Genomic DNA, 14,183 nt, shown 5'->3' on the forward strand with positions numbered 1-14,183 from the left:
TATCTCACAAATCGACACTAGAAAACACATAATGTTACAAATCGATATACGATAATTCAACATAATATATTACAAATTGGTATACGACAATTTCGCATAATGCCTTACAAATCGATATACGACAATTCAACATAATATACTACAAATCGATATTAACAACCAAAACAATATCTCACAAATCGACACTAGAAAATACATAATATCTTACAAATCGATATACGGCAATTCAGCATAATATATTACAGATCGATATTAACAAACAAAATAATATCTTACAAATCGACACTAGGAAACACATAATATCTTACAAATAGATATACGGCAATTCGGCATAATATATTACAAATCGATATTAACAACCAAAATAATATCTCAAAACACATGTGCCATATTATATCGATTTTTAAGATATGTCAATTTGCAAGATATTTATATTATGATTTTGAAACATGTGTCTGCAAAATTTATATTGTTACGATTTGCGTGCATGAGGTGGCGATTTGTGTATTCAAAATATGTATGCTAGGTGCGTAATTCTGGTTTACAGTTGAGGTTTAGGGTTTTAGGGTTTAGGGCTTAGGCTTAGGCTTAGGGTTTTAGGGTTTGGGGTTTAGGGTTAGGGTTAGGGTTAGGGTTTAGGTTTATGGTTTAGGGATTAGAGTTTAGGGTTTAGGGTTTAGGGTTAAAGGGTTTAGGATTTAAGGATTAAGGTTTAGTAATATACTAAGGGTTTAGGGTTTAGCGTTAGGGTTTAGTAAGATATTAAGGTTTTAGGGTTTAACGTTAGGGTTTAGTAAGATATTAAGGATTTAGGGTTTAGGGTTAGGGTTTTAGGTTTAGGGTTAGGGTTTAGGATTTAGGTTTAGGGTTTAGGATTAGGGTTTAGGGTTTTATGTTGTACGATTTATAATTTTAAGGTTTAGGGTTTAGGGTTTAGGGTTTAGTAATATATTATGGGTTTAGGGTTTAGCATTAGGGTTTAGTAAGATATTAAGGGTTTAGGGTATAGGGTTAGGTATAGTAATATATTATGCGATATGTGTACCAACTTATAAAATATTAAGTGCTTTCTAGTGTTGATTTGTTAGATATTTGTAGAATGTAATTGAAACCTGTGTGTAAGGAATTTACATTGTAGAAACATGAGGTGACCATTTGCGTGTTCAAATCGTTGCTCATTTAGCGATTTCTATGAAAATCACTTCAACGCGTCGTACCTGTAATTAAATAGTTGTCATGTGAATCGTTATCGCAACAAGTATAAATCACTATTGCATCAAACGTATAAATCATTCTGCTTTAAACGTAAATAATAAATCATAATCTCATTGTTTATTATATTTTGGTACTTTACATAACCCTCATATATATCGGATTGGCGGATGATTGGCGACGGGTGAGGTAAGCGAAAGAGAAACTTTGGGCATGGGATGAGGGGTGGGAGGCACAACATCGATAAGAAGGGATGGTGGTGGTTGGAGGCTGAGGAGTTGGGAGGCACAGGAGGCGCCCTTGCTTCTTAGAGCTGCCGCAGGCGACTTGTGCGGTGACATTGCGGTTGTCCTCTCCATTTCAGACATCATTATCGTCAGAAAGAGAGAGAGAGAGAGAGCGATTGGGGAGTGATAAGAGGAAATGTGTCTAAAAAAGCCAGTGTGATATAGCCGTTACAGACAGAAAAAAAAATATTGCGGCTTTTCTCCCCTGCTAGTTCAAAATTTTAAATCGATGTTCTGTTCTCAACGGACAACACTTAAATTTAACTGCATCATTATATGTTACAACCTCCTCCCCAAGTATATATTATTACAAATTATCACATTGGTTACACAATCACCAACATTATAAGTCGTCGCAATATTTGGCTTCATAAGTAAACATTGTAGTACGATTTAGCAAAATTAAGTACAAATCGAGGTAACTTCATTATTACACATCGCTACTACAACAAACATATAAATCATTGTTGCTTCAAACGTACAAATCATTGTACAACTTCAAGTTGCTTCCCATTCATTGTTTGTGTAAATACTCTGAACAGTCACTCAAAGCTTTCCTTGGTCTGGTCATACAAAAAAGTGCCACCTAATATACAACTCTATGAGTGATGGTTCACTCTGACAAACTGCGCAAATGACCACTATTCAGTATTAATCTTCATTGTCGTATAAAAAACAAGCACATCATTGAAGCATTCATAATCTACTCTTGACTTTGAATCTGCCCAAAACATATTCACAACATATCCATCTTCATCCAGTTGCATTGCACTAAAGAAACCAGGGTCAATGCTTGATTCCTTATGTAAGTAATCAACCAAAGAACATATTTCTCCATTCTTCATGTTATATGTCATCTTCCTTCTCAAGTGGTTTCTTAGATCCATAGGTGTGAATGACATATTCTCGTGACCACCATCTATGTGCGCAAATAAATTATATGTCTTTCTTGGTGTAATGCCGACGATATCAGCTATTTCAGCAATTGCAACATGCACTTCAGTTACTTTACGATATGACCTTAACATAGGACTCATATGTGAAGCTGCTAATTCATGGTTATAATCACTGATTAAAGTATGAACTACATATTTCTCATTCAGGAGTCTTCTTAACACCATTTTCGCTGGACATTTACATCTTGATTATGACATGCTCCTTGTTGGATTTCCACTTGACTTCTTCCAACCTTCCTTAGAACAAACATATGTATTTCTCACCACGATACCCTGTGCATTTTTTGACCAAGAATACCTTCTAACACTGAAGCCAAATTTTAAGGCATAATCATTGTAAAATTTATATGCAGCATCCTCATTATTAAACTGCATTTCTTCTACAGGAACATGAGTCAGGTGTACCATCATGTACATTACTAGTGCTTGCACCTTTATCAAGTGTACTGTCACGATCATCTACCTCATTATCGAATTGCATTTCTTCTGCTGGAACATTCAAGTCAATAGTGAATTCAATGCCTACACCCTTGTTATCATGTGCATCATTAGTGCACATGTTCACTTCTTTAGGTGCGTCATTAGTACAAATGTTCACTTTTACATATCTTTCAAATGATTGAGATAGATCATCTTCATTACAACCAGATGATAAGCTCACCACTGTTATAAGCAAGATATAAATTTGTGTTAGCAAGCGCATATGTTTACTACAATTTATTCAAAATGCATATAACAACGGATACTGATAAGGTTTAGCAAGTCAAAAAAATGATTGAATGAATCACAGTATAAAAGCAGCGACGATTTGTTATTTGCTTATACTATGCATCGAATTGTTACTTACCGTGCCAATAAAAGAAACAATTTGTCATATATGTGTGGTGACGATAGCGATTTAATTATATCTACGATGCTGTGAAGCGATTTCAATAAAAATCGCTAACAGAGCAACAATTTGAATACAAAAATCGCCACCGCAAGCGCGTAATAATGTATTTCTCCACGCACACGTTTTAAAAGTCTTTCTACAAATATCTTACAAATCGATACTAGAAAACACATAATATCTTACAAATCGATATACATATCGCATAATATATTACAAATCGATACAACAATTCAACATAATAGCTTACAAATCGATACCTCAAAACGCATAATATCTTACAAATCGATATACATATCGCAAAATATATTACAAATCGATACAAAAATTTAGCATAATAGCTTACAAATCGATATTAACAAACAAAACGATATCTCATAAATCGGTAGTATGTTACTACAACCGCGATTTGCGATACATTGCATATACTGAGTGAATGGAGGATACCAGATGGGGTAGCGGCCCTTCCTCGCATCTGTAATTAAGCATTCTTGTCAACAGGTCACAACGTCTTACAAATATCATTAAGTTTTCAACCATCGAAAGGACAAGATCCACCTGCAATAACAAAATAATGCTTTAATGGCACTCACGACTACGTTCTTCAACGATAGCATGATGACATGAAAAGGTACTCACAACGCCATAATGACACTTGTTGGAATGTTTGTGCATCATTGCTTTCTTTTATAACGCCTAACGATAACGAAAAAGAAGAGAAGACTGTAAAAAAAGATGGTTGGCAAATGCCCTATGACACCCACCAATGATTGAACCAGTCGATCGCGAACCCATGAATGTTTTGTAACACAAGGTAGGAACGAGAAGGCGACAACGTGTTGTAACACAAGCTAAAAATCAAGGCGAAAACCTAGATTCGAGACGACGGAAAAGGCTGCTACTCCGGTGACAAAGTTTGCGTTGTCAAAGGGAGCTCTTGTTACAGTAGATGATGCAAGAGTTTACTGCTTAGGGCAAAAACGAAACATTTGGATTTTGAAGAGTTAACATCATCCTCTACTTTCTGGATGGAGGATATTTTTGTTCTTTTCTCGAATCATCGTTTTTTTTTTTGAATGGACATTTTTATCATTTTCTCGAACGTCGTTTCATGACGAGAATAGCAGGAAAGGGTATTTATGTCTTTGCAATTGCACCGGACTCCGATGCTAAGTGATGCCGACACACATGGGAATACGAGCCTCATGTGCTTATATATGTGATGCTTATTGGGACCCCGAACATGTACTGTGGTTAACGGCCGTCTTCGGGGGAGAACACACACCACCCTCCCATGCGTCTATGATGCTTTCTCGTGATTGAGAATAATGGTGTTGACAAAAACGCTGCATTGAGAATGGAATTGGCAGCTCCCATGCTGCAATTCAACATTATTCACAAGATGATGTTTTTGACAACACTATCCTTAACAACTAGGTTTTGACAAAATCATATTTTGGCAACACATAGAAATAGTATTTCCAGCTTATTGCAATTCTTATTGTATGTAACATGTCCTTCAATCAATCAACCGGCGCTCAGCTTGTCTAATAGGAGCAGTTAGTGCACGTCACCTTGTGTTGAGATGTCACAGGTTCAAACCCTTTTTTAATGGTATAGTTGTATAACTGGTAGTGGCCTGCCTAACCCCATTTTTTCTTTCGTAAAAAACCATGTACTTCAATCAAAGCCGTTAGTACGGGTTAGGGTTGAGCGATCATGCAAAAGAATACTTTTGTAGTTTTTTGACATTGTAGGGGTTTTGCTACAGGAGTTCCCAACGCAAGGAAGGAACCAGCCAGCAAACGCGCACACGTGCGGCTTGGTAGAGAGAGAGAGAAAATTGCCGCTCCAGCGTGGTGGACCGCAAAATAGCACAAGAACTTTTGTCTTCGGAACATTTTTCGCCCTTCAGGTTATCAGAAATAACAAGATTGCCACCAGTTCGGCTTGACCAAGTCTCTTTGAAAGACTCACACCTACTCTGGACCGAGTCAAAATGAGCCTTATCGATCCTCTGTCCACTTCGTGGTCCTCAACCAATAACAAATCACCATTTACTAGAATAGGAATACAATGAATATGATGCCCTGCCATAGGGTGCGAACGGGTCACACAATGTCTGTATTATAATAGATCCGAGTCTGAATCTGAATTTTATGCATTAAGTCAGCGTCGGAATCCAGATCTAAGTTAGGCCCGATGCAGTAGAATTGGATCCATACTCGAGTTTCATCGTGCGAATCTCGATGCAGTAAGTTTTAAACATAAATATTGCGAATGGGTCGGATTAGATCTAAGATTTGATAACAATGACACAAAATATTGATCTCAGTTTGAATGTTGAAGTGTCTGTTCATGTAAGTTTAAATGTAGCCTAAAGAACTTAGTTTAACCTGCTGTACGTGTTACAACCAGCAGGATTTCGACCATGAAAGTGACGTGGGGTGGGCCGGGTGGCTAGGTGTGACTTTTGTTGATGTTTGCATCCACTCTACACTCTTACAAGGACACGTCCAATGTTATAAGAGCCGGTTCTTAGGTTTTTAATCCTGGATGTCACATTTACATGGTTATATTTGCTAAAAAAAAATATATTTAAAAATATGTTTTTTTTAAAAGTGATAGGACTGCCATAGTTGTACTTTCTTTCTTTTTTTTTACGTATCTGACCATCAGATATGATCCATCTATCAAGTTTAGTAGAAACTGGTCTTTGGATAATGTTTTTCATGTCAGATTTCTTGAGGATTGAAAAATCAGCAGGCCTACAATGTACCAAATTTTTAAACATCAAACAAACATGTTTTTTAAGTCCAAAAATTATGATTAAAGATTTGATTTCTACTATTTTGACCATGATGAATACATCCATGAGTTTAGATTTGGTCAAAACTAATGTTGTCAGTATCAGGGCTTGTATCGGACGATCCTTACCTTATCGGAAGAAAATCAATCACTTCCAGCCCTGAATCGGCTATTTTTTAATAAATATAAAAAATACTTAAAATTATATTTAATGTTATTTTAATGGATTTAAGACGTGTCACATTCTAATTGACATGTAATATTTTTTAACTATATTTGGTCGATTCAAAACGATTCACTTGAGTATTGATATTGGTCAAACTATTCAGGCTGCAACTTACTGAAAAGCACACCAAACTTATTACGACCAGACCTGCTAATCAGGAAATCATTTAACCCAATTTTTTTTCACTTTACATAGCTATAAACTCAAGGAATTCCAGCATAAAGACCTGTCTCCTGTCCTTTATTGGAAGGGGGTTATACCGAGGAAGCTGGATCCCGGATCACCAATTACAACAAAGAACCAAAACCTTTGGCTGAGCACTAAAAGCTTGCATGACAAACATAATGGCCAGAAAAGGCCATTCCCTTGTGAAAATTTGAGAGTTTTTTTTCTTCTGTTTTTTATGTTTCTCATTTTCGTTGTCAGATTTGATCGAAAAAAGTAATTTAAAAGAAAAAAAAATTAAAAAGAAAAAAAGAAAAACTATCGTTATTTACCATGTTAAACAACTGACAGAATATCTTATTATTTTACTTTTCTTTTTTTGAAAGAACACCAACATCTATCACTGTGATGATTACAATGATCGTGGTTGTAAAACAGAAGCCACAATTTTGTAATGATCATAACTGATAGAAGAGAAATGGTGCGGGTACAAGGCAACAGTACTGGTACTTGAGGGTCTATAAAGTTTCAAGTAACATTTTAGCTTGAAACCCATATTGGTGCAACTTTAACAATATGTAAGAACAAGTTTCTGATAAACATTGAAATAGTTTATAAGAGGTGTCCATTTTCTGAATCGTGCAACAAGTAGCAAAGTCAAATATCCTTCAAAAAAGAAAAAAACAAGTATCAAGGGCAGATTAACCACTCGGAAAGCGATTGAGCTCGATGGTCCTTGAAAATAGATCCATCGAATCGAGATCAGGTGTGCTGCTGCACCTGATCATCCACCATCTGATGTTGGGCCCCACAGCTGATAGGCTGTATCCCAAAGATGGTAGGCAATTAGGTGAAGCAGCATACAAAAAGTGTGCAATCACATTGCACCTGATCCAACTTCAGATCCACCAGAGTTGACATGGGCTCGGCTCAAGTTGGACCTTCAAAGAGCTCGCCATAAGCCCAAGACCTTTCCAGGCTCAGGTCTGAGCCTACTTATTATTGGCTCCCGAAAATATGGTATAATTTGACCAATTACATACCCAGCTGGGAGCATAGATAGCCTGTGTGTGTGAGTGAGTGTGAGAGAGAGAGAGAGACTGTCCCCATGTCCTATACTCAATGAGCAAAATCTAAATATTCAGGCCCCTCCATCAAAAGGGCATAATACACTGAACGGCGATGATTAAGTACTAGTGTTACGGAAAGCAAAAATCTGAAGTCCAGTAAAAAAAAATAAAGACAATAAGAGAGCAGGAGTCAATCGTTCAGCCGATGCATCCATGATGGTAAAACCACAAGACATGAACCACGTCCTACTTTAGTGTTTGAAGATTGCTTTCACCTGGAAGCAGACACTTTCTAAGACACCAGAGTGTTGGCCGTGGCAGCTTCACTGTAAAACCAGAAAGATTGCATCAGTCTCATTCTAAGCAAGTCCAGTAGCAAAAGAATCACGTCTAATATGTAAAATCAACACAGGCAGGACAAAACTGAAACAAAGCAGCACATGAACATCCATCAAATCCTCCAAACAGAGGTTGTTAATGAAGAAGGTTCTAGATTAGGGTATTAAATATCCATTGACCGGCAGGAGATGTGTATCGAATCAGGTAATGTTACGGAACCTTCCTAGAAGCATTTCCAAGGAAGATCCCAACACCGTGGGTAATAATGAATCTTAAAGGAGACATCAATAGTAGAAAATTGCACAATTTTCAAGTGAAAGCAAGTTGAACCATATGCAAGGATTTGGATAGAATCCACCAGTAATGAATATTTGCAGGACGGTAGAAAGATAAGTTGAAATTGCAATTATAGACACATCAAACTAGGTGATCTTCCAAGAAAGAACAATTAACCAACATTATACTCCAAAAACGAGAGAGAGAGAGAGAGACAGAGACAGAGAGACAGAGAGTTAACCAGTTTTACTTAACTTTCATTTAGCATCTCTCAAAAAAATATTGACTTTAGATCAAACTCATATAGCTCATAAAGAAGATGGTATCAAATTCTTTTTTCAGGAGTTTAAATAAATGGATGCAAGGAAACCAATGTCTGTAGAATTTTAGAGGAATGAATTTTAAACAGGAACAGCATATACATCACTTCAATGATAGGGAAAAAAACATAATAAACTTCTATCACACGAGCAAATTGCAAGCTTACAACATAAAATGTCCTGAAAACTGTTTTCAATGGTGGAACATAAAATTATTGATCATGGCACGATGCCTGTTCATACCACTATAATAGCATCAATTACTAAAGACAAACTTCACATTCAATGTTTGCAGCTTGACACGGTATCCCAAAAGTAGTTATTATATTTGAACTCGGAGAAGAAATTAATTATTAATGAAGGTGGCCACAGATTTTCTTATTCAATTCTTTCAGGATAGTTGCTCATCATGTAAGGAGATCAGATGATGAAAGCGATCAAACTTCTCATCTGCCCCTCTGTTTATCAAATGAATGACATACAAGTTACAGTAAAGTAGTCAAATTCTCCCAGTACATATGAAACATACTGATAGTGTTAAAATCTAGAAATGTCTGTACTGCAATTGCTGATACAAACATTCAGTGGACAACTGCATATGGTACACTGCTAAACATATATGGTTAACTAGCTGTGATTTTAAAACTGATTAACTAAAGCATGGAAGATTCAAAAATCTGAATGTACACCTCCTACTTGATAATGAAAACATAGCCAATAAAGTGTAAGTTCACATTTATTTAAGAAACCCTGATAATTGAAGTAGTCAGCCAACAGAGCATGATGCCACATTTATCTTGAAAACACAAGCATATGAAAAAACACACATTTCATGAACTAACTAGCTGAAGCATTAGTTACTCACTATTTCCAGATGGGGGCAAGTTTCTTCGTTCTCTTGTAGTAGCGAGCCAAACGATGAATCCGGCTCTCAACCAAGATCAATCTGAATTTTGAATCCTTATCCTTGCGGTTTCTCTCAAGGTGTTTCCTAACAGCAACGGCCTTCTTGATAAGATGGTACAAATCCTCAGGGATTTCAGGTGCAAGGGCTGCATCATAATGTATGCCAAGAAATAATTTAAAATCCTCAAAATAAGATCCCAACACAATGTACACTAGGGATGTAAATGGTTCGGATCGGGATTGGATGTGGCCAATACCATATTCAACTAATCGGATGTTGGCTAAACAGATTTGAATTTGAATTTGGATTCGGATGGTTAAAAGCTCATACCAAATCTGCTTTTTTTAAATGTAAACGGATTCGTATATTCATCAAATTCGGATATTTGTTGGATTCAGTAGCGAAAAATCAAAACAATATTTGTGTCCAATTATAATCGGACATGGTTTTGGCTTACCAAATGAAAATAAACAGAATCTAATTCAGTGGTTCATTGACATCCCTAATATACACTCAAGAGTATAGCAATAACATACCATGAGCTTTAAGAATACGAAGGATCTTACTCCCAGTCACACTCTTGACCTGTGCGATACCATGGGAGTCGCGAAGAATGACACCAATCTGGGATGGAGTCAAACCCTTCTTAGCAAACTTGCATATATTCTCCTCAACCTGCATAGCAAATAAATGTTAAACAAAGAATAAGTTCAGATGCTATTCTTTGTCAAAATAATGCCAAGCAATCATAGCCAAAAGGGAAAACCCATACAATATATGAATACTGAAACCATTAAGGAGATTTTTTTTACCATTATGCACATGTTTTGTGATTACCATATAGACATCCTTAGAACAAGAAATAAAGCAGACCCTTTTAATTAAAAAAAAAGCTTTGTAAGCAGAACAGCGTCTTCCTAGCAGAACTAATATTGCAATAAAATGGGGATCGTGAATGCAAACAATAAACATGACCAAACTGAATACCAATTATTTAAAATATCAGAAATGTCAAATAAAATGACTTCTATTGATCTAGCGCCGATAAGGGGTTGTTTGGATGTCCCCACTTATTCAGAAAAGTGAGATAAGCTGGGAAATTGGCATTGTCGTTTACAATTCAAATTTCCAACTTATCCAACCTTTCAAGATAAATGGATGCATCAAAACACCCCATAAACAAAATAAGATAACAAAATGCAGCCACTTTTGCAACAAGCTCTAAAACGTTCAAGGACGTGAAAGGAGAAAAAGAGAAACTTTAATCCCACTTCATATCATTCGAAACGCTTGTTTCAAAGAATTCAGCAGAGAACGACAATTCTATCGCTCAAAACATTAAGACAAAAAAAAAACCATTTTGATCTAAAGGAAAAAGATCATCTTACATCCTGAGAGGAGATCTTGAGCCAGCTGGGAGGAGTCCTCTTGTAGGGCAAAGCGGAAGAAGAGATACCCTTTCTGTTGCAGACAAGAAGAGACAATAAGAACCGCAATGGAGAGAGAGAGAGAGAGAGAGAGAGAGACTTACCCGAGACTATGCATACGACCCATGGTTGCAGAGAATTGCTGGGAATCGAACCAGAGTAGATTGCTCTAGTGCGCAGCAGCAACGGCCTTGCTCTCTCTCTCTCTCTCTCAGCTACGCGAAAGCAAAAACCCTAGCGACGAGCGCCTCATGGGAATTATAGGTAAATTACTTTTCGGGTCTGGGTTGGATTTGAAGTTTGAACCAGATCTCTTCTCAAATCCAATTGCTTACCCAAACCCGCTCAAATAACAAAGTGTCAAGTTCGGGTTTCATCATGTCACGAAATTGAAATCTTAAACCTGAATCCGGATAATTTCAGAAGTTTACTTTTACTTAAAAATATGTATAGAACACTTTGGTTGGGTCGAGTACCCGTCAAAAAAAGCAAAGTAGAATCGGATACCTGCCAAAAATCATAACCCAAACCGGACCAACATATTGGTCGGGTGGGATCAACCCTAATATTATTGAAAACAGTATTTTTATGCTCGTACTCCAGAATTTGGGTTCAGGTCAAGGTCATACCCGTCACCCATTGATAGCCCTAACTAAGGGTGGACAACTGGCCGACCCACTAATTGACCGGGTCGTTGATCAGGCTGACTCAGTCAAATCCCGAACCATCAATTGACGGGCAGGGCCAAAAGCCCAGTTTGGCCGGCCTATTGGGAAAACACCAGCCCATGGCCGAACCAACCTTATTATATTATGTATAACATGTATATTATATCATTTATGTTACACACGGCCCGAGCCAGGCTGCGGGCCGGTCCAGTTCGGGCTGCCCGTTGCCCACCTCTAGCCCTACCTACCAGACCAAAATTGGGCAAAACGTTTCAAAAGTTCCTGAAAACTGCGAAATAAGTTGGGCTTTCATTATTATTTACCCTTTTGTCATGAAGATGAATCGAGTATTTCCAATTCAAAAGGACGGATGTTAAGCTTAGCTGAGGTCCCTACTTGACCGTTTTTACCAAAGTTGTCAATATGGGTGGGTATCGTATCGGTAGACGCTTCACTCATGAATCGGTTATTTTTTAATAAATATAAAAAATACTTAAATTTATTATTTTAATGGCTTTAACATGTGCCACTTTCTGACTGGCGAAACTGATTCAGAACGATTCACTTGATTATCGGTATCAGGCCGATTCACCTGAATAGTTGGCCAAACGATAAGCGACACAAGGCCGATAACATTGATTAGGAAACCTGAGCCATAACAAAAATTAAGAAGAATAAAGCCTCTTTTTTAAGATTAAAGGCAATATGTTGGCTCTTAATTGAAAATTTTCCTTGCATGTACTGTAGTTAGAATATCCCACAATTTTGGGTGATCATTTTGAGAGCAATTTGTGAGTTGGATGGTCCGACCCATATAAGTTGAAGCAAAGGCAGCTTTAGGTCCAAAATAAGGGCACGTTTGATGTCGCGCGGGATGAAAAAGCTATTTTTTATGCTTTTTTACCAAAATGTGGGCTACATGAAGGTCCTACATGTAATCAATTTTATAACTATGCATGAACTCTGCATGTACGTTAATTTATCATGCATTGATGATAGATGTAATTATTTGATATATATATATACATAACACAATACATTCATTTTAAGCATATTTTTATTATACAATTTCACATGAAATGCATAATCAAATCGAAAATAACTTCATGCAAGCATAGATAGTTATGTCAAACATTGCAATACATTTAATCATTCATATCATAATAATGTGAAACATGTACCTGCAACAAATACACTTAATATCCCGCTAACTACAACCATGACTAGCATGGTCTCCGAACTACAAAAATAAAAACACTTTTATTCTCATACATTCAAATCATGCTCAGCATGATCTTCAAACTTCAGCAAAACAGTGTTAGATATCCACAACTAAGTGAGTGTGTGAGCAAGAAAATGTTGCATCCAATAAAGTAAATAACATGTGATGCGCTTACATCACTTACTCACCACTGGTATTTACCCAATTTGCATGCTTTTGCATTTGTATTTTTCTTATTTCTTTTCGCATGACATTTTAAGTTGCATGCGATGCTTAGCATTAAGCATCGCACATTTTGCTCTGCTACGCACCTGCCATGCACGTTACTCTTGTTGGCCAAAGACAAAGACACAGGGAGAAACAAAAGAAAATAGGTTATCGGCCAAAGTCAAAGACACAGGCGGGCTCCCCTCAAGGTTAAGGCAAGTAAAATAGGTGGCTTTGAACCTCTCTAGGTGTAGAATGGGGAAAGTGCACCACCAAATCTCTCCAACTGTCGTCTGTCGGTCTTCTTGGTCTTGGTTTTCTCATTTGTACTTTTTCTTTCCTCGAAGGCATCTTTGAAATTCTCCAGAATAACTCACTCCACTCAAGGTTGAGGCAGAGGAAGCTGCCAACTTGGTGCAGATTTTTCCATCTAGCCAACGATTTACGGGACTGGGATTTTTTTCTTAGGATTTGAGCATGATGCAATGCGCACATCTTAATCATGCTAGGATTTGAGCATGATCCAAAACTATGCATTCAGTTACTTTGAAGAGTTGTCCAATTAAGAATCATGTTTGGATAAAAACCATGGGCTGTAAAATGATGGAAGATATAGGGATTTGACACACTTTTAACCTTCACTTATGCGAATATAGGATTGGGAGAGGATTCATACCGCTATGGGTACATATTATGTATAAAGGAGCCATCTTTGGCAAATTTTTTCGCAAATCCAACCTTGCGGCTATGTTCAACATGTTCCATTTGCCAGGAATGGTCCATTAAATCATTTTCTTGATGAAAAAACATGATCTTTTGGGGTTTGAATATTGACAAAAATTTCGAACCATTGATTTTTGAAGTCCTAAAACAATTATTCACGTCACAGTCAGATAACTCGAGCTAATACCTACAAAATCAAGCAAAAATGATCACATCTGAACAAATTTAAAAAAAAAGAAAGGAAAAAACCCTTGGAAATGCATCTTTCATAAGCTATTTGCACCTCTCTCTCTCTCTCTCTCTATCTATATATATATATATATATATATATATATATATATATATATATATATAAAGTTGCGGGCCATATTTTCCTACTGTGTCCCTTGTAGGATGGGTCATAGTCTTCACTAGGAGGTTTGCTGATTGGACCATAGTAGTGGCAAAACGATTTTCAGTTTTGGTCCTAAGGTTGATCAAA

The 14,183-nt window shown here is 36.9% G+C and overlaps 1 protein-coding gene across 1 annotated transcript; it reads right to left on the minus strand.

The window, feature by feature from the left end:
• Positions 1-7,654: 7,654 nt before the first annotated feature.
• On the minus strand, positions 7,655-11,124 carry LOC149823102 (small ribosomal subunit protein uS15-like). The gene is made up of 5 exons (XM_089980546.1): positions 10,987-11,124; positions 10,844-10,916; positions 9,992-10,130; positions 9,414-9,600; positions 7,655-7,939 (listed from the first exon to the last, which is right to left on the minus strand). The coding sequence occupies exons 1-5, from the start codon at positions 11,007-11,009 to the stop codon at positions 7,906-7,908; spliced, it is 456 nt and encodes a 151-aa protein (XP_089836672.1). The 5' UTR covers positions 11,010-11,124; the 3' UTR covers positions 7,655-7,905.
• Between the last annotated feature and the right edge of the window lie 3,059 nt (positions 11,125-14,183).

This window comes from Nuphar pumila, chromosome 11, assembly GCF_984573655.1.
Source record: "Nuphar pumila chromosome 11, dmNupPumi1.hap1.1, whole genome shotgun sequence".
Lineage (NCBI taxonomy): Eukaryota > Viridiplantae > Streptophyta > Magnoliopsida > Nymphaeales > Nymphaeaceae > Nuphar > Nuphar pumila.

What these genes read in the sequence shown, in the direction of transcription:
- LOC149823102 (XM_089980546.1), bottom strand. Translation starts at nt 11,009, where the DNA reads ATGGGTCGTATGCATAGTCTCGG. An exon ending in GGTCGTATGCATAGTCTCGG is followed by an intron (nt 10,917 to 10,986) that starts GTAAGTCTCTCT and finishes TGTCTGCAACAG; the next exon opens with AAAGGGTATCTCTTCTTCCG. An exon ending in TCGTATTCTTAAAGCTCATG is followed by an intron (nt 9,601 to 9,991) that starts GTATGTTATTGC and finishes ATTATGATGCAG; the next exon opens with CCCTTGCACCTGAAATCCCT.